This window comes from Embiotoca jacksoni, unplaced genomic scaffold, assembly GCF_022577435.1.
Source record: "Embiotoca jacksoni isolate LCO1_2020_lvr unplaced genomic scaffold, fEmbJac1.0.p SCAF_3, whole genome shotgun sequence".
In the NCBI taxonomy this organism is placed as follows: domain Eukaryota; kingdom Metazoa; phylum Chordata; class Actinopteri; family Embiotocidae; genus Embiotoca; species Embiotoca jacksoni.
Window position 1 is genome coordinate 16,845,001 of NW_027185381.1, and position 25,035 is coordinate 16,870,035.

A 25,035-nucleotide genomic window follows, 5' to 3' on the forward strand; every position below is an offset into this window, starting at 1 on the left:
CTTACAGCCTAAATGTTATCTTATCAACCTGCCCATCATTTTCAGCACTGCTCATGTTTTAGGCTAGGTGGTGTAATCAAATGTCACAGAAAAGACTTTCTAAAAAAAAAATTCTGGCATTAAGGGATTGACATTAAGAAAACAAATTGGAAGACTGCGATTGCTAAACAAAGGGCATTTTTAAAAAGTAGAACATCTTTTTTTTAGTACATGGTTTGAAAGCCAACTTTTCCTTTTTCAGGTCAGGTTTTCAGTCCCATGTCAAATTGTACTTTTATTACCAAACTTTATAGTCACCATAATTATCCCCCAAATCAGTTACGGAATTTGTTGGCCACTTCTGCAGTTACCAAGTATGACCCTTTTGTTTGCACGCGTGATAATGAACGAGACACTGGCACATTGCTTTGGATTGTCACTAAAAAAAAAAAAAAAAAAAACATTTCAAACAATTCATCTTCACATTTATTTCCAAATTTGTTAAAATTTGCTTTATAATTGCACAAGAAATGTTCAAATTACAAAATAAAACTTTATCATATTCATGATCAACAACCACCTTCATTCATTTTCACATCATGCGTACATAAAAAAATTCCTAAGCGAAACTCCTGGAAGAGTATTTTTGTGACAGTTTCATTCTGTCTAGTTACTTTCTGCTTTGGTATTTTGCGAAAACCCTGCTCAAATATACAAGTTTACTGCTGGTAGTAATGGTATTAATAGAAGGCTTTGCGACAGATAAACCTATGTTTATGACTAATTCCACAAATTAGTGTTAAAAAACAAACAAAAAAAACAACTTGTGATTGATAAATTAGCCACTTCAAGACACTGAGTGTCAAGGAATTGTGCAAAAGGCAAAGAACACACAACAGCAGTATGAAATAGCAACGTGGCCCCATCTCAAGGGCTCCACTTTGTTGACCCAGCTCAGGCAAAGAAAGCCGGCTATGTTGAACTTGCTTCATGATACACCGCTCTGAACAACCTGACAACTTTGTTGATAAACTGTAGTCCATCTGGAACGTATTTCAGTTTCAGACTGATAAATAATAAGTTCTGAACAGTGTTTTAGTTTCAGCTCGATCTCAGCGTTTCTTTGTCTTTGGTTTTGAAGGACTGCGACAAGTCGTGCAAACCAGACGATTTCAGTCTGCCGAGTTTAAAGAACTGAGTTTTATAAAACTTCAGTCACCCTTCACTAAAATGAACGGGTGAAACTGTTGCATATTTCATGGCCAAAAAGGAATACAATGTTTCAAATTATTCAAGCACATCATACTTCAGTCTGTGTTGTGAATCTAACAAAACATACTTTCAGTTTCAGACTGATAAATAATAAGTTCTGAACAGTGTTTTAGTTTCAGCTCGATTTGTAATGGCTCCTTTCTTATTTCAACTATGTGTACTTTAATCTGCCTGACACGTAAAACCTGTTGATCATTTTATACAAAATTTTAAATTTAAGAAAAATCTCTATTTCTCACAATAAACTTCCTAAAACCTGGACAACTCGTTTTCTCACAGTCCAAAACCCAAAGACTTTAATTTACTGTTAAATCCAAAGACAAAAAAGGCAGCAAACGACCACATTCAAGATTTTCAGAAGTTGACTTGGGAAATCTGCATTTTGAGACAAGACTGTATGTATATTTCAGAAACTCTGATCTCAGCGTTTCTTTGTCTTTAGTTTTGAAGGACTGCGACAAGTCGTGCAAACCAGACGATTTCAGTCTGCCCAGTTTAAAGAACTGAACTTATAAAGTTTTATAAAACTTCAGTCACCCTTCACTAAAATGAACGGGTGAAACTGTTGCATATTTCATGGCCAAAAAGGAATACAATGTTTCAAATTATTCAAGCACATCATACCCTTGTGTTGTGAATCTAACAAAACATACTTGCATTCTTCTGCCAAGAAGCGTTCTCTACATTTTTTTTTTTTTTTTTTTTTTTTTTTTTTTTTTTTTACTGACAATAGCACACTGTAAACTAACAACCATTTGAGGTTAAACCCACAAAACAAACAAAGTCAAACTAATTTGGCACGAGGATGCAATTAAATATCTTACATCTTGGCCTTCAGTGGTGCAATGTGGAGCGACTGGAGGAACATCTGTAGGGTGTTCAGGTACTGCTGTGGGTGCCTCTTTAGGTGACCGGCATGTGTTGAATCCTCCCACTTCTGAGCCGTGACGCTCATCCCGCGCTTCTGCCAGTACTCAATAACTTTCTCCACAGTTTGTGGATCGCTTAACGGATCGTTGTCACAAGAGAAGAACAGTGCAGGAGCAGTGACGGGAGTGTTATAAAACACATTGATGCTGTAGTTGAAGTAGTCCACCGTCTGGCGTTTAAAAACGGCGAAGTAAAGTAGGCTGGCTCGTTTCACCAAGTTTTCCAAATGAGGGAAGAGAACCTTACCTAGACCTGAGCACAGGGAAGGAAACCAAAGAAAGACAAAACAAAAGTAAAAATGCACACTTCATTAATTTCCAGTGGAAAAAAAACAAAAAAAGCATTAAGGCATACATGCATCACTTAATGTATAGATATACCACTTTTGATCAAGTCAGTGTAATGGATACTAATTACTGCATCAAAGAATGTCAACACTGACTGACCTACAGACATCCTCTCCTCAGAGCCCGCCACCAGACTGTCATAGACTTGGCCTTTGATCCTCCTGGTGAGCGCCTCGTATTCATTTGTGTTCTCGGACATGTGTATCAGCAGCTGAGAAAATGTGAAGCCACCAATTGAGAAGGCATGAACAAGCAGTGGGCGAGATATAAAACGTTCACTCTCAAGCAACTCCAGCAACCTCTTTCCATGATCGAAAGCCAAGCGTGGCCACAGGAACTCTTTAACCTTGTGGGGAAAGGGAAAATTAAAAACAAGAAGAAAGTACCACAAATGTAACTTAACGCAGTCCTCTCCTGTTGAGTGTTTACAGCGTGAGCAAAGTTTACAGTGTTTGCCATGCCAAGTCAAACCCACCAATAGAAACTCCAGGGTACATCCTGCCTATTTCATCCAATTCAATTAACAGGCAAATGTCTTTGACTCACCAACCAATAAAGCATTCTCAAGTCTGTGACTGAAACCAACAAAACTTTAAAGGAATAATGCGTTTGCAGCACAGATTTTATTATTAGTTCATGTTTTTTACCTTTAGCTTTTCATTGCAAATGCAAGCAATTTGTTCTCAAATATGTCTGCAAGCTACAGATGATTCATAAAGATGAATATCCAAACCAGTACAATGCACAAGGTGATCAGTTCCTACCTCGCTCTCCACTACAAGCACATCAAAGCCGCTGCGAAAGTAGATTTCGCAGTACTTGTCCACAGCCTGGGGTCGCGAACCTAACCAGGGCAACAGCAGTATGACGGGTTTGTGGACCCCGCAGGTCGGATGTGATAATTCATTCACGTAGAAAGTACAATTTTTTCTGAGGCGCTGGGCAGTAACGCCTCTGCTCAACGCTGCCCTGGCCGACATAGCGGGATTAAAGATGACAGGGATGTCTGCAGAACCGAGGGGAAAAAAATAAAGGAGACGACACATGGAAATCAGAAAAGCGCAACGTTTTTGTTCCGGCTGTTCAGAGCGAGCACTTATAATATATAACGACCACTAAATATGTCGGTGAATTTAACGCGAAGGCTACTTAGCTCCTTGTGCATTCACGTAGTCGCTGCAACCGACATGAACATAACGTCAGCATATTTGTCACGGTTTCGCAAACCGTTGTCGGCAATAGCACCAAACAAACTCGAACTTAATGTCAACTAACTCGGCACTGCTTTCGAGAATAAAGCGCGGAGCTGCTTAACTACTCACTAACCTGCTTTCAGTTTAGTGCAAAGTGATGAAACGAGACGAACGGCTGTCAGTGACAGCCTGTCACTTTCACGTATACGTAAAAAGCAACAAAGGTCGTGTGTTCTGCAATGACGTCTGCTATCTCACTACATTTCCCTGTTGGTTCCTCCTCTTCGCCTTCTTCATTTTACGAGTGCATCGATCTGCTGCCCTCCTTCGGAAATAAACTGCTCGACAACCAAGAGGCTACTAAAAGTAAATATATGTCCCGTAAACCCGGTCTAACCAGTTACTCATGCAACACCTCTAATCCTGTGAACACACATAGACCTCTGTGCACCTCACGTTGAACCCAATATGCTTCACAGAATGCAAAACTTATCTATCTATCTATCCATCCATCCATCCATCTATCTATCTATCTATCTATCTATCTATCTATCTATCTATCTATCTATCTATCTATCTATCTATCTATCTATCTATCTATCTATCTATCTATCTATCCATCCATCTATCTATCTATCTATCTATCTATCTATCTATCTATCTATCTATCTATCTATCTATCTATCTACCTATCTATCTATCTATCTATCTATCTATCTATCATTGTATTCTTGAGGATCAAAAGTATTTGCTTGAGTACTGTAGGCCTACTGAATTTCGAGGTACTCATTCTTGAGTATTTCCATTTGATGCTCCTTAATACTTTCACTTCACTACATTTCAGAGGGGAATTTTGTGCTTTCTACTGCAGCCTATGTTTATTTGACAGCTGTAGTTACATTGGATGAAGATTTTACACCGTGGATAATATATCAAGCTTTAAAAAAAAAAAAAAATTGATTCCAAACAATAGTGTGTAGTCAAGGTCCCATTTTAGATTTCTACAGTTGTAATCAGCTCATCAACAGTGATTTTTTTTCTCCCCTCCAAACCTCATGGTTTCACAAATTATCTCCAACCTACAGCGGCACCCATGACATGCTGTTTAAACACTAATGCTTCAGTATCAATAATCTAATAATGTCCTCTATATAATAATAATAATAATAATAATGACAACTTTATTTATATAGGACCTTTAAAAACAGAGTTTACAAAGTGCTCTACAGAGAAGCAAAGCATAGTCATACATAACGTCAATACCGGTAAACATTTAAGAAAACAGGAGGCAAAAAAGACCATACCATAAAGGTAATGAATACAAGAAAACCAAGCAAATAACCAAAACGAGCAAATGGAATAGAAAACAAACAACAAAATAAATAAATGAATAAAATAAACAAAAAAAAAACAGGGGAACAAAAGAACTGCATAAAAGGACGACATCACTTCAAAGCAATTCTATAAAAATGGGTTTTAAGAAGTGATTTAAAAGAAGTTAATAATTCTGCAGGCCTTATCTCCTCAGGTAGGTCGTTCCAAAGTCGAGGAGCCCTGATGGCAAAAAGCACGGTCACCCTTTGATTTAAGTCTCGACTTTGGAACGGCCAGAAGGGCCCCACCGGTGGATCTAAGGCTGCGAGTTGGCTCATATGGGGCTAACATTTCAATAATGTAGCTCGGGGCCAGACCCAGGCGGGCCTTAAAAGTGATCAACAAAATCTTAAAATCAATTCTAAAACCAACCGGGAGCCAGTGGAGAGAGGCCAGAACTGGAGTAATGTGATGTCGTCTGTTAAAACCAGTAAGAAGCCTAGCTGCTGCATTCTGGACTAGTTGGAGGCGGGAGATAGATTTTTGATTTATGCCAGAAAGGAGGGAGTCAGACGGACAAAACAAATACTTTTGCTTTAGTACTTTAACTATATTTTGCTGCAAATACCTATGTACTTTTACTTCCAGTAAGTAGGACTTTTCATAGGATTTTTACTTGTAAAGGAGAATTGGTACATTTACTTTAGTAAAGGATCTGAATACCTGTTCCAGCACTGACAATAATTATTTGTCTTGTCTTCCCAAAAGAAAAAAAACATTTGAAAATATATAATCATCTAAGGATTCATATACATCCAATGAGTTTAAGCAATTTTATTGGCCTGCAAAGCCACATTTCTGTATTTTCCATGTCTTTGGGTCACTGGAGATTTTAGTAGCCCTAAAATGTCCACAGATACTTGCAATGTTTAATGCTAATGTTTCTATATTTTAAATTTTACGAAATGTTCGAACTTTATTTTGCCGCACAAATCAAACAAGTTTCTGTTCAAGTGTTTGTAATTATTCAAAAGTAATCCACTATCAACCCAGCAGCAAAAACACACGTCATGCCTGCCGGCCCTCTGCTGCTGTGTATACCATTAGCTGAAATTTTCCAAGTTGAGTTTCCACCACAATAAATCCAAAAGATGCATGTATCTATGTCTGTGGATGTGTGTTTTTGCTCCTTCAACATATGTGTGCATTTAGAAATTCAATTTACAAAACAGATATTCTAAATATGGAATGATAGTGTTACGTTGTCAAAAAATATCCCACCAGCCTCATCTAAAATATCAGGGTTTCTTTATATACGCAGGAACAACAAATAAATTATCCCTGATCTCTATGACCTCCTCTGTTGGAACAGAGAAAGGGAATGAAGCAAAAAGGGTATGCTTGCATGGACATGTCTAGTAGGACTCAATGTCCAATATATAACTTTATCTTCACCCTTTATCCTAACCAGGGGCATGACTTTCTTTTATCCTCCTCTTTGCTTGTGCAGCTTTGTTTCTGTGTCTTGTCCTGACTGTCCTCACTCCCAGCTGGACCCTAGTCCCTGCTGACTTTGTCGTGTTGGAGGATGATTTGTCTAAACAGAAACCAGTTGCTCAATGAATTCAGAAAGCAAGTGTGAGGCGGCAATAATTTGTCCATGTCCCTCACTGAGCTCATATGTTTGGCCTGTCATTGTTCCTCTCCAGTCCGCTTAGTTACGGCTGGGTTGATGCTTTCCTGTGTCCTTATCAGACACCGGGTTAATCACACCCCTGGGGAAGTTCCCATTTCCAGTGACTGACTGTCTAAATGATCTGAAATAGCCCTCAAACTCTTTCAGGTTGAATTTATGTAAACGTGAATCCTTTTGTTATGAGAAACGATGATTTTCAAGTATGAAGAGGTAATAGGTAGACTGCTCCGTTTATTATTGTCTGTGGTATTTACAGTCACAACCAACAATAGTCTTGTGTCTTTTTGCCAAATACGTTGACCCAGATTTGTTAGGGATGCAGTTTAATCTGTATTTATCTTTTGATTTATTTTTTAACGGAAGAAGAATAAATGTGTATTTGGCAGAATGCTGATATAGCAATAATGGTCCACGAAGAGGTAATCAAGCACAACTTTTGAGTTCCTTACATCAGCCAAACAGGAAAAATACACAACATCTGCCTGGGCTTTAAAGGCGCTGTCTCCAAATGCATCCAAAGGTATGTGGATCAGTGTCTATTTTGGAACCATGCATGGGAATTGAATTAGGCCACGAGGTTACTGGATTTCCCCATCGGGTTAAAACAGCACACGTGAACAAGTCTCTCAACATTAAAAGGAGGGAAGTAAAGAAAGTGAATAACATGACACCATCAAAGTGTCTTAATACAATAACTGATATGGCAACAAGGTCACAAGTGGTCGAAAGTCTTTATTCAAAAGTGCACTGGTTAAGTTTAGAGATGTTTTATGGAAAAGGGGAACACAAGTAAGCACTCTCCTGCATTATGCTGTTCGAAGAAAATACTCTGCTTCATCTACTGTTCTTGAAATATTCAAGCCGCGCTGTTTGCGTGATGCTACTTTAACCATCAGTTGTAAATTACACTCAATAGCATCTATTGATCTGTAGCACAGGTGAGGTCAGGGTTCTGCCTGCCAGTTCACTGATGAGCCTGCTTTGGCCCCTGACATATTTATGTTTCTCCTCTCCTCTCCTCTCCTCTCCTCTCCTCTCCTCTCCTCTCCTCTCCTCTCCTCTCCTCTCCTCTTCTCTTCTCTCCTCTCCTCTCCTCTCCTCTCCTCTCCTCTCCTCTCCGTAGTAAGGTTCACAAGTAGCTATAAAAGAGAGGACACTCATGATGATGCTCCCTCAGATTTACAAGAATCTGAGGCAGCAAACATCCTCACTGTCAGTTCTGTGCAGCGGCAGCATGTGGAATAGTGGGGGTTGGCCAGAGGAGGTGGCGTCTGTCCCATGTGTCGACTGCCTGATGGAGAGAAGAGGGGCACAGCACAGTGAGTATGAAAGGACACAGAGTGCTATGCAGACATGCAGCAACACGGAGCGGCATATATGTTTAAAGAGGCTGCAGCAGAGTGGGTGACTGATGAGGTAAGAATGCTAAGATAAGAGCAGCTGCAACAAACGGAGCAGATGTGTACTTGATGTGTTTTTACGTGCTGTTTTGTCAATGAGTCTTTGCCTTCTAATTTTTGTACAGTGTGTATGTCACAGGACTTTATAGGGTAAAAGGTGCAGGGGCTTCTAGACTCTTTTCTTATACTGCATTGGAACTCTTCGCACAAAACTCCTCACAATAGTTGCATTTTAGTGCTCACCCCTCAAGCAGAAATGTAACCTATTCATTGCAGATATTCTAACAGTACACATAATTTGTAGAGTGTTTACTCTAATTGCGTCTTGAATGTGTTTTATCTCTTCTCCAGGTGTGTTAATAATGAGGTCCTTGGAAACCTGAGATTATAGAGCTGTCAAACATGTGACTGGACAACAACCCCATCTGACTTTGCGGTCTAGTTTGCAGACCCCCACCATGGTCTCTCTGTGGAATATTTATCTACTCCTCCCCCTCTCCTTGCCTCTCTCACTTTGTGTCAAAGTGTTAACTGGAGAAAACGTCAAAGAAACACAACAGCCAGACACTGACCCAGCAGTGCAGTTTCTCACACAGACCCTGGATAGACCTCGTGGATCTGGTTTAGCAGCAGGGGATCCCATGTTTGGACCTGAGAATGTTGATTTCCTGGGTCTACCTTTGAGTTGGCCCTCATCATCATCATCTGAGGAAACAGATAGACAAGGTGTGATTGCTGAATACAGTGATTTACAGGAGAGCACTCAGACATCTTTTTTATATCCTAATGAGAAGGGACTTCTCAGATCCAGATCCAGACCCACAGACAGTGATACAGAAGATACTATCTTCAAAGAGAGTACACAAACAATAAGGTCTTCATCAGGAAGTGCTCCACCTAAACCTACCCAGGAGCAAACATTAAAGTATCTGTCAGCGGAGACCAACACTGCTTCTACAGTGCTTCCCACACAGACTGGAGAGAAGCAGCCAGCATTTCCAACCTCACAAAATGAGATGACTGATAGCCAGTTACCTTTTCTTCTGTCTGGCTCACTCCCATCACACACACCAGACGAGAACTCAACTTCATTACTGTCTGCTGGAACTAAACCTAACCCTGAGCACCCTACTCCGCCTGTAACCACTGACAGTTGGGGATGGACCACGGGCATTTCTGTTACCACACAGGGAAAAAGACATGGATTGATTGATATTACAGATCGTATTTTACACAGAGGAGCAGTCAACACTGAGGCAGGAAGAGGTAAGAATCTTATCTTAAATCAAGTTAAATGCTTTGGTGGGATTTCTTCTCTGTGGTCTAATGAACTGGTTCCATGACACCACTTGTAGTTATCATAATCATACGCAGAGTCTTTGGGCTATGATGCAATGTAGGTTTATTAAAAATCAAGGGTTTCAATAAGACAAAGTGTTCTCGGGAGAGCAACTGAAGCTAAAGTGCCAAGAACTTCCATTTAAACTGGTTAAAGTATGGACTTGGGGTTCCACATCTGCTGTCTTGTGTTTTGAAACAATGGGTTTTATCTAACAGTCCATAGTCTTGAGACCACCTGACATCCAGTGAGAAACATGTACTTAGATTGTCTGCTATCTAACGCTGTCTCATGAATCATACACAGTCCAGCTATTCTAAGTTAACGCATGTTGTATTCTAATGTTACACAAATCAATACTCCTATTGATTAAGCATTCAAAATCAAGATTCAGTCAACAACTTAAGTGGTGAGTCCAAAATAAATCCACCACAGTGCATTTAGAGCATTGCTCATTTACTAAACCTGACACGAATTACAGTTTGCACTCGTCAGTTGTGGCCTAGTTTATAATGTTGCCAGTGTTACTTGCAAAGACTCTAAATCTGTGTCCCTGCAGTGTTTGTGATATGTATTCTGCTGGCAGACACAGTTGTTTTACATTCACAGAGTGGTTTCAATCACTTCACCCCCACAAGCTTTCACTCTCCTCAAAAATATCTCTCTAACTCATCCCCAACCCTTTTTCCCTGACTTACTCTCTCAATCCTTCTGTCACAGATTGTCCTATTTAATCCTATACTCTCCCACATCCAAAGGTCACTGGGTGATGTGGTGCACGCCTGCACATATCATATATGCTGTGTACACACACACACACACATTTATATTGGCACTCACTTGTCATAATAAATAATGTGTTTGAGTCCACAAGCATAAGGGGAGGAGGACTCCTGACGATGTATGTCATAACACACTTAGCCAAACAGTTTGTTGGGTAACTGCACCACATATTAGTAAAATCGTCTGGTCCTTATCTCTAAAGAGGAACTAGACATCAAACATCCTTTTAATTTTTTTTTTTATTTTTTTTTATGAAAATCCCCTGTTTAAAACCTCTGTTGCTGCTTGCTTACTACTGACACAATTGCTTCAATCGCTAATAGAGGACCAGAAATAGGACCCAATCAATTTCTAAACGGCCAGTTTCCTGATTCAGAGGCTTCCATACAGCTTTCTCCTATTTCCTCTGGAGAATGAGATACATACGATATTTATTGGCCACACAATCACAGTCAGTCACAGATAGTTACAGCTATTTGCAGATTCTTATAGAAAGGATGCAACATTAAACATAGCATAACACCTCTTGACCAGGCTTAATAATAGCCCTTAACAAAATGAGAGCAGCAAAGAGGTCAATACTGGCTAATCAACACACATTTCTTTCTCACTCACTTTTACATGGACACACACACACACACTCAGCTTGCTCTCGCTCTCACTCTCGCTCTGGCTGTGACCCACTTAGAGATTCCCAGTTACGAACCTGCTCTGTTTTATTATGGATTAACTTCACACAAGGCATATTCCACACTGCTGTCTTTTACGAAAGTGGACTCTCTAATATAATTCACGTTGGCCTATATTTATATAATTATGCCAGTTTCATAGGTAAAATCTTGTTATCGTTATTCAAAGTGATAATTAATAACACAAATAACCCCCAGAAATAACAGCAAGAGTACATAGCCACGCGAGCATCACTAGAAGTGAGGTTGCATTTTGGACACAGCTAAATGCTGACATTAGCATCTTAACATGCTAACGATGATGTTGATATTCTGCAAGTACTACTCACCATCCTATTTTAGTGTGTTAATTGCTCTCTTCATTTGGCAGCTAAAAACTTCAATTTAGGTATTTCAAATCATCGTATTACTGTGTTTGCTTTACAGATGACTCCAAGAAGGATAACCTGCATGTCTCAAAGGCCAGTGGCACACCGTTGCTTGATGGTAACATGGACACATCTGCCACATCCTGCAAAACATCCAGTCAGCCCTGGACTCCCACTTCCCCAGATGAATTTACCCCCAGCGAGTCCCTGCACCCCTCTCTGGCTCTCAGCCCTACCCTTCTTGTCCCTCTGTATTCGGACTGGAACTCTGCCCTTGCTACATGGGGATTTGCGTGGGAAGCACACATATATGGCCTGGGGTCTGTCTTCACTGTATTTGGCCTAATTCATGTGGTCTGCCTGTTAGGCCTGCCCCTGCGGTGCCCCCCAGGAAGCCCCTACTTCACAATGCTCCACTTGTTCATGCTAGCATTTGCAGGGATTCGAGCTTTCTGTTTGCTCTATGATGCTTACAGTTACCAAGACCGTCTTCCCCCTCTGGTCTCTCAACTGATCTCTGAACTAACATTCCCCTGTTTGATCTCAGCCTTTTCGCTGGCCTTCCTCCTTCTTTCCTTGCGCTCACGCAAGCATCTTTCACTGCCACTTGCTATTTCTACCTCATTCTCAGCCTTGCCCAAACCTTGCCTGTTACTCTGTATGTCCCTGTTGCATTTTACGATCTCTCTAGGGTGTGTTGGCCTTCTCCAGCTCTTCCACAACCTCCCGACTGTGATCCTGCTATTCCCTCAGGGTGTGTTTGTGTGCCTCGCCATCTTTCTGTCATGCTCCTACCTCATCTTCTATTGCTTAACACAAGTCAACACTAAACACATTTACAGGCTGAATGACAATGGTGAGAACGGAGGATCTCCTGAAGTGATGCGACCTAAAATTTGCCCCTTTGCAAAATTAGAGGACTGGGACAGGGCTGCAGGAGCTGGAGTAGGAACTGCATTGTGCTTGTTAGGATGTGGAGGCCTTCAGCTTTATGGGATCCTGCATGCCCTTGGTTTTGGTGGAGTTCATGGCTATGGGTTCCTGCCATGGCCCTGGTGGGGTTACCAAGTGGGGTGCAGACTCTGTGAGGTTGGGGTGTGTCTAGGTTTGTGTCTCATTGGTACACACCCTCTATTCTGTCACAACAACTCTTCTATCAAGACCATAACACATGCCCGGCCAGGATCTTGGTCCCGTCTATCCTGCAGCCCCCCATCACAAGGGCTCACTCTGCCCTCTCAGGGTGGTGCAAATTCTCCCGTCCTCTCTTCCCATGAGTCCTGGTGCCAGGGTAAGCAAGAAAAGCTGGTGGTTTGTGATGTCGTCACCAAGAGGCAGTCAGAGGCTCTTCCTCTTTGCTCAATGGTGGATCCTCCAGAAAATGGACTAAACTGTGTCCACAAGCCCAATCAAACCCAGACTGTTCTACCTCTACCTACACCGCCAAGCCCACCGCACAAACTTAAAAGCACAGTTGAGTCTCAGCTATCGTCGCTGAATAATTCAGGGATAGAGACTGATTCTACTGTGGACCTGCGGCCCCCATCTCCCATAGACCTGTCCCGCAGTATTGACCAAGCTCTGTTCAGTGAATCCTTATTCTCTCACAGTATCTTTGGTTTACCAAGGCTTTCCCATACATCATCAAGCCTTTCCTTGAACTCTCCTATTCAAAGTACATCAAAGATAGGGCTTAGTTCTGTGGGAAATACCCTTTTCCGAACCTCTTCTTGTGGAGACGTTGATCAAGAGAACCCCTTGCCCAGTTCCAGACCTTCGCAACCTCATGGCGGTTTGACATCTCACAGCAACCCACCAATATCACCAGAGCAATGGGACTGGAAGGGCAGCGTTACTGGCTCAACCCAGGGTCTGTGCAACCATCCCAAAGAAGCAGGAAAGCTGCGCTCACATTCCTGGGCCAACAGAGGGCAAAACTTTACTCAGAGCAGCCTTTCAAGAGGAATCCCCCACCTGTCTTACCACAGGCGTTACCGAACCCTGAGCTTAGCATCCCAGGACATTCAGGGTTCTGGACGATTGGCAGGGAGCAAACACCTGAGTGAAAGCAAACAGCTGGAGTGGGATCTGGCTGTACAAGCAGAGTTTGTCAATGTGTGCAGACAAATTGACACCCTGAGTGTTTGCAGTGACACCATTGAATTGTAGGAAGTTATATGAGTCCAGAAGGGATTGAAATGCAGATGACATTGTACAGCAACAGCTTAACTCTAAAATAGTTAGATGGAGGAATTAAACTGTAAATCATAAAAGTTATACAAGTAAAATAATTACCTGAACTTGTAAAAGGGGAATGGACATTATTGATTCAATAGGTAGACACAAATCATTTTCTGTAAATACTGTACAATTAATATTGTATATATTCAAAACTTAGTTGTAAAGACTGACTTCATTGCACTGTTTTCCGCAGTTTTGCTTTTCTCTTCTCTTTACAGTAATTTATTTTTTATTATTGGCAATATGCATATGTATGCTCATTCCAATCAGACATTCATGAATGTCAAGACTCAAACATCTATTACTAAAGAGTGCTAACTGCTGTCAAGAAGTGAGCCTAAGCAGGAGTTCAAATGTTTTTATAGTGGCCACACTGAGCTTGAAAGACAATTTACAAAATTCCATGGAAGAAATACAGTGGTCAGCAAGAGGACACATACAATATGGACTCAAAAAGGTTTCGTTACGCACTGGTGATTTACTGTTGTGTTTTCAAAGGTGGGGAAAGTGGCTCAACAGGACTCAACATGAGGTAAGACCCTTTCATGTCTTGCCTTGTCTGATGGCATGGCCTCAGTTTCATCTACATTGGTTAACAATAAACTGTATATTGGGCATAGATTAAATCTAACCTGTCAGACTGATCTTATTTAATTTAATTTAATTACATTCTGGATAAAATGGTACAACATAATACTTGTATGTTTCCAACAAATGATCAGCAGGTTTCTGGCCATTAAGTTGTATAAAGAGTAGTCAAACATATACTCAACTATCAAATGTAGGAAGAGAAATTTGGACATTAGCAGGACTGTGTTATTTCAGTGTGGAAATTCAATGACATTGCATTTGTACACACGATGAGCTTATCCTCCATGTTTTGTATTACCATTCGAGTGTTATTTTTAATTTTTTAGAAGCAAATCCATTCAAAGTTACAATAATCTCATCTTTTTTATCTAACAGTGGAGCAAACTGATGTGATATTTTCTTGGGACATTTATAGACATTTTTTTTTAACAGTAAAAGGTCACTGAAGAACCAAAGACGAACGCTAAAGTGAGTAAACTTTGACCATGATGCCCTCAAGTGGTTATGAGAAAAAGCAGCCAAAAAGGACAAAGATGATGAAGAAAACTTTATGTTTCCAAGAATTCTTAAAACAATATAAAACTGTTCTTGCAAAATTATCTTTATTGACACAACACTATTTACAGTAAACATAATTATAAATTGTTAGGGTAGACTATGTTTTTTTTGTAACCTCCAGGTAAGACAATTTTAAGAGACTGTCTAATTTGTCAACTAGCACAAAAGGTCATCCACAGAGAAAGAAGAAATAACATTTAAAACTAATACATAAACCTAAAAAAATTATTTTGTTCAAAAAAGAAATAAATCTTAACTGGACAATTGTTTTCTTACTACCCTACTCTACTGACTCCATAACCATGTTTTATTGACACATTGTTTATTTTTTTTTAATACACTGAGCCTGACAAAACACAAATAACCAACTAGGTTATGTATTATGTACATTCATGTTATTTAAATTATGGGAAATCACAACATGTATCAAGCTAAGACAGAGTTTCATCTAAAAATAAAAAGTGGGATGATGTATGAAAACTGCAGATTCTCGCGTGTCACTCAAACATTTTGTTATCCTGTGTTTTCTACTCCAAATAACATGAACACAGTAAAGTTCAAGGTGAGACTGCACATGATTGCTCCTTTAAAGGGCTCCTTATTTTAAACGTGTCTCTGTGAATAAAGGCTGATGCTAAGCTTTGGTCCCTTTTACAACAGTGCAGAACAGAGCTCACTGACTCGGAGTGCAATTACATGCAGGGAGATCGGCGCGGAGCGTAAAATCCCCAAAAATTCGCCCGCAGAGAGATGACGTTTAATTTTCTTTTAAAAACTAGCCAGTGCAGAAGGAGTATAATGAGAACATGATTGTAAATTTACTCTCAATAAGCCTTATACACAAGGGCAAAGGTTTCAAAAAAATATGATTATACCTGTAGCTACATACAGTTTTCTGTAACATTTTATAACTTTGGCTTTTGCTTATAATTTTTCTGCAAATAAAAAAAACAAAAATCTAACTCACTGTCTGATTTCCTGCAAAACAATGAAATATAGTGTGATATATTAAATGGGCATGGTAATATAGAGCATCATGTCTGCAAGATTTGTTGTATATACTCTTCTCTATCAGGGTGCAGTTTGGCAGACAGGAAGGCCTCTCATCACATCAGCAATGACAGGCTTGTCCTAATGTTATTACTTGCATGTGTTTGCTTATTGAAAGGGATCTAAAAAAATAGTTATTGTATTGTGACTGTTTTCTATGACTCTGCCCTTTGACCCTGCCCGCTTTGGCTATTTGAACTTGAAAAGAGGAGGTCACAAAGAAGTAAAGTTTGGTTTTAGAGTTTAGATCTGTAGACGCCACGACAGCTTTGTGTTTCGCATTATAATCACATGTGACCGCTGCATCTGCTCATAGCTGCTGGGGTTGGGACATTAGGCCCTGATCGAGTGCTTCCTCTTCCTCCTGCCTCAGTAAAGCCGTTTCTCGTAACTACATTTGGAATAGAAAAAAACAAGAGTGTAAGCATACATTTTACTGCTACAAATACAGCAATGACAGGAGATGAATGCAAAATAGATGGAGGTATGATAATCACATGGATGTACTTACATGGCACAAAAGAATATCTAATATGATAGCATGGGCAAGAAAAAAGGAAGAGAGAAGACAATTTTGATGCCGCTAACCACAAGTAAATCACAATCCATTTGACAATGAAAAGCTTCTGACAAAGGCACTGAACACAAGTGACCCTGACATTGTGTGTCTTCGCTGTTATAAAGTAAATGTCACATATTCATGAAGGAAAGACAAAGAACAGGCGATGACAGACTTTACCAGACAATCACTGTCAGCAAAATATTTAGGCAGTAGAGAGAGGAATAGAAAAAGAGACACATGGATAAAGAAGGGGTTGACCATAAGGTCATAGATCAGACTTACGAGTGGAGACCATGGACTCCCCCCTCCATCTGAGCGGACATGGTTCTCTTCTCAAACTTCAACTCTCCAGAGTACATCATTGACCTGGGAAACAACACACACGGGTCACACTTGTCAAAATCCCTCGCACAATAAAAAGTGAAGACACACAATTTCACACTTACCGTAAAATGGACAAACTCTTGGCTCCTATATCCTGACAGCCATGTTGGATACCAGCAATGAGATAAGGAACGAACTTATGGATGGAGCCTTTATCTTGTACTGATCCTGAAACACCTTGAGCCACCTTCACCGTATCTCCCTCACTGGGTACACAAACACAGTTCACATAGATAGAGAGACACATGTGTCACAATGGTATGCCACAACTATATTGTACATTTACAGAATAAATAAACCTCTGTGAAGCTATTCTCCCACCTAAAGTAACGTTTCTGACTGTTATTTTTCTCCATGGCATCCAAGGAGCCCATTCCTCTGTACTTTTTCAGACGCACACCGTCCGAAAAGAAATATTCTCCTGGTGCTTCAGTGGTTGCCGCAAGCAAGGACCCCATCATCACTGGGAAAAAATATAATTGGACAAGAAAAATGGGACGACATGTAATTGCTTGATTGAATTGATTGCAAATGACTACAGGCAAGGGCAAAAAAGAGCACAACAAGTAAGTATAAAATTAACAAAAATCCACTTTTTTTGTTTTGAAAAAGTATTCTGTTATACAGTGACATTGCTGGAATGGCAGCATAGAAGTCCACTGAATGATCCAAATGAAAACCACAGAAATTCATGAAAAATAGTATAATAAAATTTTCTTCTTACCTGTAGATGCTCCCAGGGCGAGAGCCTTTACCACATGCCCAACAGTTTGAATGCCTCCATCAGCAATTACTGGCACTCCAAAACGTCTGGCATACTCTGCCACCTTGTAAACTGATGTACCTTGGGGCCTTCCACATGCCATTACTGAAAAACAAGAGCATAATATGATGACTGGCAAAAAAATGTCTCCAAAACAACCCAGATTAAGGCATTACTATATCACCTGCTTTGGGTTTATCACATGTAAACTAATTAGATGTCTCTCCTCGTCTACACAACTGTAAAAAATAATATTTTTGCCGACTTTTGGGATGTAGATTTTATCTGTAACCAGCTGACATTCACAGTGCGTCACTCTTTATTGTACCTTCCTGTGTGATACAGATGGAGCCACAACCCATGCCCACCCTGAGGGCATCTACACCAGCGTCTATGAGGTTTTTAGCCTGAGCAGCTGTCACCACTGGAGAGAGAGAGGCACAGGGAAGGGCTGACTGAGTAAGAAATCACCAAGGTGGGAATTGTCATTGAACACAAATGCAGAAGAAAGCTCATAGAAAAGAAGTTAAGTTCACCATTTCCTCCAACCACCTGGAGTTCAGGGTATTTCTGTTTGATGTAGTTTATCATGTTGATTTGATACACTGAGTTTCCTTGGGAAGAGTCCTGTAGAAAAAACAAAACAATAAAAAGGGTTTCAGTGAGAGATGAAACACCTCCTCAGTGAGGTACAGCACACGTTTTAGCTCATTTAAAACAATAAATACATAAAGCATGTGGAAGCCCAACCAAAAATATATTTATTCTGCCATTATCAAGAGGCTGATGATTTGTCTTACTTTTACAGCAGGTGCTACAATGTCTGAATCAAATCAGGAACTCACCAAAAGATTTATCATACCCTAGTCAAAACTTACCAGGACTACCACATCCACCCCAGCCTGCATGAGGAGGTCTAGTCTGTATTTGTCGTCCTCCCTGGTACCAATGGCAGCCCCACACAGCAGCTGTTTGCGTGAGTCCTTAGAAGCCAAAGGATAATCTCTGTTCTTCTTTAGGTCCGTCCTTGCAATAATGGCAACCAGCTCATCGCTGTCATTTACTATGGGGAGCTTACCTGGAAGAATCAAATTGTTAAATGAGTTGCAGAAGAAAGAAAGACTGTACATGTGCGTATGTGTCAAAATGGCAATTGCTTCCTTTACAGCAGGGCCATGTCCTTGCAGATTTACCTTTTTTGCTACGTTGCAGTATATCATTAGCCTCTTTTAGTGTGACTCCAGCTGGCGCAACAACTAGATCTTCCCTTTTTGTCATTGCCTGGATCAGTAGGAGAGTAAACATAATATAGTGGGATCAGTTATGTTCTCAAAAACATTCTTGCAGAAACATGCACACAGATCTCAACGTACGCCCACCTCTTCCAGGGGTCTGTCATGGTCCTTCTCAGAGAGAAAATCTATATCTCTGGAGGTGACTATGCCGACAAGCTTGCTGCCCATCTTGCCCGTCTCTGTAACTGGGATCCCGGAGAAACCATGGCGAATCTTGGCCTCAAACACATCTCCTACTGTGTGACGGGGACTCATCACCACCGGGTCTGTGATAAAACCCTGCTCAAATTTCTGGCAGAAACAAAAGGACAAGGGGTGAGCGATTAGATGACATCAGTCCAATACATTGTTTTGAAAGTAACATCTTATTGACGGTTGTCTGCTGCTTTGGTATTTTCTCTGTTTATTGTATCCTCATGTCTTTTTTGACTTCTTACCTTGACTTTTCGCACTTCATTGGCCTGGAACTCTGCAGTACAGTTATGATGAATTATTCCAATCCCACCCATCAGCTGAAACCAGCCAATTAGAGACAGGAAAATAAAGAAATAAATTATGCATTGTATACCATTAAAAGGTGCACTTTCTACCATCTGTGGAACAAGATGATGCAAATGGACTTGGTTACGATAAATGCAACACTGCGTATGATTCGTACTCACTGCCATGACGATTGCCATGGACGACTCTGTGACTGTATCCATAGGAGAGGAGATAAGAGGCGTCTTCAGCATAATCTTTCTCGTCAATGCAGAGGTTAGATCCTAAATAAAAGCAGGATGCATGTGGAAACAAAAATATAATTTAATGGTCTTAAAACATCTTTTAGCAAGCTATATCTAAACTATAATCTTAAATGTTGTGAAATTACATTAAATTAATCCAAACACAAGTGCAGTGACATATTAATACTTTCCTACGAACAACAGTAGCACAGACGCAATATATTTGCAAACCATGTGTTTAAAATGTATTTATATTTTCCCACGCAATGAGCCTAAAAGACAGTTTGGACGCATTAGAGGCCAACTCGCTGACCTCACCTACTGGGTTTTAAATGAGGCAGGTGTGTCTCTGTTTTGAACACCTGCTCAGGAATAACCCATGTGACCTCGGCATGAAATTAATTTAATGTCCCAGCAGAGCTGGGAAAGATGAAAACAAAACCAAGGCCAATAAACAACCCTGTGTTCAGGCACCCATGACTCAGGAACATAACAAATAGTTACAAGGATATACAGAAAAACCTTTACATCCGCAATATGAAAGAAAGATAATCATACAAGAACATGTTTGTCGCACAAAGTGTTAGTGAGGGTATTGAGGTGCTTTTTTTTTTGTACTGTATATATCATTTGAATATATTAATGATGTGATTTATAATTTGAAAAAAAAAAAAAAAAAAAAAAAAAAAAAATTAACACATGAAACCACCCGAATTGTTTTAGTCTAAATAACATAAAGTCAACACAAGTGCTGTAATTTGGCCAAAGGGCGCAGTACGCATTGAATTTTTGACCCGACTTTCACTTCCTGTTAGCCGGAGCGCAATGTTTTTGGTAACGTACCGGGTATATTATCATCCAGTGTTTGGAGACTCGGTCAAAACCTGCAAACTAGAGTGATTGTGAACTCGCCGGGGCTCAAATAGGTAAAGTCAATAGCTCTCATGAAGGCGTGGACACACCACTGCAAGTCACTGACCAAGATGCCGCTGAGTATGCCAGCATAGCTGTGCATATTGGCAGCCGGTCCCAAGAGGCCTCGGGATGGACAAGTCTCACCATTTGTCAATCAGCAGAGAAAGTCTGACAAAATGTGGTTTGGATCAACGTGGATGGCGAGTATACAGGAACAGCAGTGGAGCTTTAGGAACTGACACAGAGAGAAAACATGGGTTTTTGGGATGGGGGACAAAATCATTGCTTCCTTCGCACTCCCAACTCAATGCTTTTCTTTTGCTGCGAAGACCAATCTTCATACCGATCAAACGGTAAGTGCACGATTTCCCCCTCTTTTGCCTGTTGTTATAAATGTCATTTTGACTCCCGTGTGACGCTCATTCATTTAACATTAGGTCTGTGCAACAGTAGATTCATTAGTCCAGGTGAGGGCAGCGTGAGTTCATGAGCTCTTCAGACTGAAATGCGCACAGATCTGTTTCTGGCTGATTGTGTTTACGTAGACATGAAGTTTACATATAACTCCCCAAAATGTAGGAAGTTTTAGTCGAGGTATTCGTGGAGAACAGTATGTCAGTATGTGAATTCTGCCTGGTGTGTCGGCCCTTTATTTTTGGTTGCTTCTCTCCTACTCTCTGCGCTCACACGTACTGCATTTTAATACAGCCGAATTCCCATTAAACCTGCTCTTATTTACATTTTTATTTTTTTATTTTTTTTTATCAGAACGAGTATGAAATAAGAGACTCAAACGTGGCCCATTATGACAGTCACTCCCGAGCCATTTCCAAAGTGCTGTTCTGCACAGCTAAAACTTAAAAAAAAAAAAATGATGTACACATAATGTAAAGACAGCAGCTGCGCAGTGATTTCGGCTTTATTCACATGTAAAATGATCACTTGGACAGAAAGGTTTTTTTTTTAGGCGTCGGATATGTCACGGTCTCCGTCTGTGGCTAGTCCCTTGAATTATTTCTTGTGTTACTGCCTGATAATCGGCATCCTGTTGCTTTGGTGACTTTACTGAAGAAAATGTCCACGCCATGTAAACAATATACTGAGCATGATGAAACAGAATGGGCAGCCTGTAATATGTCAGACAGTGTGATGATACTCACCACCTCATCAGAGGTGAAGTCTATGAAACCGGGGAGGATCAAGAAGTCACTGAAAGGAGAGGAGACGGTTGCGGAGAGAAGGACATGAGAACATTTGACTTCAGACTTGTAAAATCTTGCTTAAATTAAATTCATCACCAATATTTGTATTGACAGTGACCACCATATACACCCACTGTTAGTGCATATGAACCGCAGACTATTTAATAATTCCTAAAAGGAACAGTTCTTTAAAGTTAGTTGACAATGAGCAGAAATAATCTCAGTATTTCAACCCACTGAGATGTTCTGCATTTATCCTCTGTTCCCTGGTAAACCTTACACATAGCCTCCATTAAGGAAACTGCACCGACACGCATTAATACACTGATATGCACACACACACACACACACACACACACACACACACACACTGCTTTCAATGTCTGTGATACCACTCAAGAGTGATCCTTAAAAGTAGTATTACTCGTATTAATCCTCCACATAAAACCTAAGCAGATGTGTCATCGCTGACATTAATAAACATCTAATGGAAGACATTGCATAACTTTGTACATGTGTGTTTATGTATATCCACATGCGCACGTGCCATTTTTGCACATGCATGCATCTGTGTCAGTATGTTACCATTAATGAGTAGGTAGGTGGGTTTTAATGAGCATTTCTTACTTGTAAGTAAGTCCATCGCCGATAGCAAAAAGTTGTTGCGCTGTGAGTCCATCCTCTGGAACATAACCTGTACCTCCACTGATTAAGTAGTCAGCCATGCTGAAATATGAAAACACACACATGGACACATCCTACGGCCACATTTGAACGTTCAATCAGTGTATTGATGAATGAAAAGATGACACTTCTATTTCGATCTTGTGCCCTTAATTTCTTCACAGCTGGGAGTATCGTTAAACTGACATAATTATAGTCCCACTTGAAGATTTTGAAAACTTTAATGAACATTTCATTGAGTATTTTAACACAATCCTCTGTCCATTACTTCATATAGTTGCAAATAGTGAACTTAAGTGAAGAGTAGTTTAATTCACAAAACAAATAGCATTAAGTTCTGAATCTCTTTATTCCTGGTGCAAACCTGGATGTTTCTCTCTCTTCTTGACCTCAGTTTCTTACACACGCTGTGGTCAGATCCAATTACAATTGCAAGACAGGAAACAGGAAATGCTAACAAAAGGAATCCGTCCTTGTTAATGGAAACTCCTCCTATACACCTATGACGGAAGTACAGTAGATAAGAGGATTTGGTTGGCGGCCCAGGTAGCTGATAAGTGGGCTTGTAAAAGCACACAGCCAATTCTACCAGAAAGTGAAAACAACTCAGCTGCTGCTGGAGATCCGATATTCACAAGCTATAAGGCTTAACCCAAACAGCTCTCCAGACCAGAGAAGGTCACGACCTTACAAGATGTGGAGAATGGCGATGTAAAGTGAGAGACTGACCTCTCTGGTTCATATCCGGCTTGGATACGTGTGGCGCTGTATCGCTGCGCTGCAGTCTCGTGTCCATGGCCGTGGGGCGTCGGGTGGGCAAGGGCCCCGTAGGGGTGAGGTTGTTCCCCTTCTCTGTTTGAGATACGTGGCCGCGCTGGTTCCATGTCTCCTACAATCCTTCGGTAGTCGATCTGGTAACTGTCCCTCTCCCCTTCGCCAAACCGGTCATAACCATGACCCTCCATCTCTAGGAAATCCAGGGTTCCGACCGCCACAGGGTCACAGCACCTCGCACAAACTCGCTCTTCAAGCACGTCTGACTTGTTTCATGCACACAAATAGAATCACGCTCTCGCACTCCAAATAAACAGTGCCCTCAGCAGATCCCAAGAGACACACGCAAACACACTCAATTTGCTGCAGTTATAAGCACTCATAAACACCCAATGCTTTGAGTGCATGTTCACACAAACACCTCTCAGACACACCTGACATGAGGGGAAGCTGTCTTGCCATCTGTTTTGTTGCCTGAGCGGCAGTTAAACCAAACGGATCCAAAATACAAGATATCATGAATTCAGGTTTGCAGTGGGATGCTTGCAGGTGAGGATCACCTGTTTGAAAAAGGTTAAAACTCCACTGTTAAAATACAAAATGCAGAGGTAGCAGCAACAACAGATCCTTAAAGCAATGTTGATAGCCCACAGGGGAGTTTGCATGGCAGTTTGTCAGCACTCATCCTTAGAGGCCATTAAGGCCCTCAGGCAAGGGGATAGAGTTTTTAGCTAACCTGTTGATGAAGGCCACTATCTTGGCACACCAACTTCAGCATTCCCTGTATGTTCCCCGGCTGGAGGTGTGAGCAGCCGCTGGGGAGGAGAGCCAGGTCTTGCTGAGGTGGCAGAGATTCGTCCCCCTGGAAGCCCAGAACGCAGTGCTGCCTGCTTATCCCCAAGGCTGTGAGCTTCTCTCTCTCCACTCTGTTCTCCTGGTGCCTGCTGAGCTTAACTCTGTTTCTGACAGTAGCAGACGTCACTCTCCCACAAAGAGGATTGGGAGCATTAATGCAGGATGGGGTGGGGTGAGATGGGTGTGTAGGGTGGAGTGAGGCAGTAGGGCAGAGGGAGAGAAGGGTGGGTCAAGATGACACTTGAACACTTTTCCCTAAAAGGATTACCATGGTGTGAAGGTGTGTGATTGTGTGTGTTTTCTTTGCAGCGCTCAAAGAGACAGAGCTGTGAATGAGGCTGATGGAAAAGTCTCTTTTGCTTTCTCTGTCTTGTTTGCATTGTGGCCCCGGAAAGTCTTGTCTGTCTTGTTTGCAAGTGATTCTTTTTGTTTTACTTTCCGCATCTAATTGACGACTCCCCTGTGTCCTTATCTTGTGACCTACAACCAACTCGGTATTACCATACGAAAGCAGATACAAAGGGAATGGGAGTGACTGTCAACTGTTGGTCACTGCTGGGGGGAGCACTGCTGCACACCTCTCTTTGAGGGTGCATGTAGTTGCTCCTTGCAAGAATAAATGTCCGATGTGTTTGATTTTGAACCTAGCCTCTGAGTAATTTTTCCAACAGAGGCAAAGGTCAAAACCCAGAATACTGCAAAGTGGCAAAATGGTGCGAGAAGAGACGGACAGATGTATACAAGTTTGTGTGAGTGTGAGAAGACATAACGGTTAAAGGCAGCATGTTATGCAATTAATTCTTCTGACTTAAATTTCGGGCTGCCTTGAATCCCACTTGTGCATAATATTTTCTGTCACAGTAGTGCAGCAAAACAGGCGTATAAGTACTTTCTTCGATTTTGAGAATACTGGTGGTTATATCTGATATTAGTAGGTCTTTATACACGTCTATTCTGTCTCTAGGAGTTGTTCAGTCTTCAATCGGTTCATTATTTGGACCTGTGAGATAAGTGACCAAAAGACTTGTACATTAAACTGAGACAGGAGAGTAACTTTGTTTCCTGGGATGCCCTGAACGCCATCATCTGCAGGTGACTGACTGACTGACTGCTTGTGACAGTTACT

The 25,035-nt window shown here is 41.0% G+C and overlaps 3 protein-coding genes across 5 annotated transcripts; 1 reads left to right on the forward strand and 2 right to left on the reverse strand.

Annotated features, from left to right (window-relative positions):
• Positions 1–452: 452 nt before the first annotated feature.
• LOC138206219 (transmembrane protein 53) lies at positions 453–3,936 on the reverse strand. The gene is made up of 4 exons (XM_069162787.1): positions 3,855–3,936; positions 3,293–3,534; positions 2,628–2,874; positions 453–2,433 (listed from the first exon to the last, which is right to left on the reverse strand). The coding sequence occupies exons 2-4, from the start codon at positions 3,506–3,508 to the stop codon at positions 2,072–2,074; spliced, it is 825 nt and encodes a 274-aa protein (XP_069018888.1). The 5' UTR covers positions 3,509–3,534; positions 3,855–3,936; the 3' UTR covers positions 453–2,071.
• Positions 3,937–8,020: 4,084 nt separating this feature from the next.
• Positions 8,021–15,655, forward strand: prrt4a (proline rich transmembrane protein 4a). 2 transcript variants are annotated; one of them, XM_069163156.1, is made up of 3 exons: positions 8,021–8,147; positions 8,483–9,397; positions 11,369–15,655. In XM_069163156.1, the coding sequence occupies exons 2-3, from the start codon at positions 8,590–8,592 to the stop codon at positions 13,477–13,479; spliced, it is 2,919 nt and encodes a 972-aa protein (XP_069019257.1). In that variant the 5' UTR covers positions 8,021–8,147; positions 8,483–8,589; the 3' UTR covers positions 13,480–15,655. The 2 variants fall into 2 exon arrangements, with proteins under 2 accessions (XP_069019257.1, XP_069019258.1); XM_069163157.1 differs by having other exon boundaries at positions 8,035–8,050.
• Positions 15,656–23,301, reverse strand: impdh1a (IMP (inosine 5'-monophosphate) dehydrogenase 1a). 2 transcript variants are annotated; one of them, XM_069163158.1, is made up of 16 exons: positions 23,010–23,301; positions 22,224–22,322; positions 21,555–21,603; positions 19,417–19,518; positions 19,192–19,266; positions 18,839–19,045; positions 18,653–18,740; positions 18,338–18,537; positions 17,996–18,086; positions 17,788–17,883; positions 17,421–17,564; positions 17,018–17,159; positions 16,759–16,902; positions 16,595–16,678; positions 16,262–16,278; positions 15,656–16,141 (listed from the first exon to the last, which is right to left on the reverse strand). In XM_069163158.1, the coding sequence occupies exons 1-16, from the start codon at positions 23,243–23,245 to the stop codon at positions 16,038–16,040; spliced, it is 1,878 nt and encodes a 625-aa protein (XP_069019259.1). In that variant the 5' UTR covers positions 23,246–23,301; the 3' UTR covers positions 15,656–16,037. The 2 variants fall into 2 exon arrangements, with proteins under 2 accessions (XP_069019259.1, XP_069019260.1); XM_069163159.1 differs by lacking the exon at positions 16,262–16,278 and having other exon boundaries at positions 16,044–16,141.
• Positions 23,302–25,035: the final 1,734 nt, after the last annotated feature.

Excerpts from the sequence above, each read along its gene's own strand:
- prrt4a (XM_069163156.1), top strand. The coding sequence starts at position 8,590 with ATGGTCTCTCTGTGGAATATTTATCTACTCCTCCCCCTCTCCTTGCCT. Across the intron at positions 9,398-11,368 it reads CAACACTGAGGCAGGAAGAG|ATGACTCCAAGAAGGATAAC; the intron begins GTAAGAATCTTA and ends TTTGCTTTACAG.
- impdh1a (XM_069163158.1), bottom strand. The coding sequence starts at position 23,245 with ATGGAGGGTCATGGTTATGACCGGTTTGGCGAAGGGGAGAGGGACAGT. Across the intron at positions 19,267-19,416 it reads CCATGGCAATCGTCATGGCA|CTGATGGGTGGGATTGGAAT; the intron begins GTGAGTACGAAT and ends GGCTGGTTTCAG. Across the intron at positions 16,903-17,017 it reads AGTCAGAAACGTTACTTTAG|TGAGGGAGATACGGTGAAGG; the intron begins GTGGGAGAATAG and ends TTGTGTACCCAG.
- LOC138206219 (XM_069162787.1), bottom strand. The coding sequence starts at position 3,508 with ATGTCGGCCAGGGCAGCGTTGAGCAGAGGCGTTACTGCCCAGCGCCTC. Across the intron at positions 2,875-3,292 it reads TGCTTGTAGTGGAGAGCGAG|GTTAAAGAGTTCCTGTGGCC; the intron begins GTAGGAACTGAT and ends TTTCCCCACAAG. Across the intron at positions 2,434-2,627 it reads TGAGGAGAGGATGTCTGTAG|GTCTAGGTAAGGTTCTCTTC; the intron begins GTCAGTCAGTGT and ends CCCTGTGCTCAG.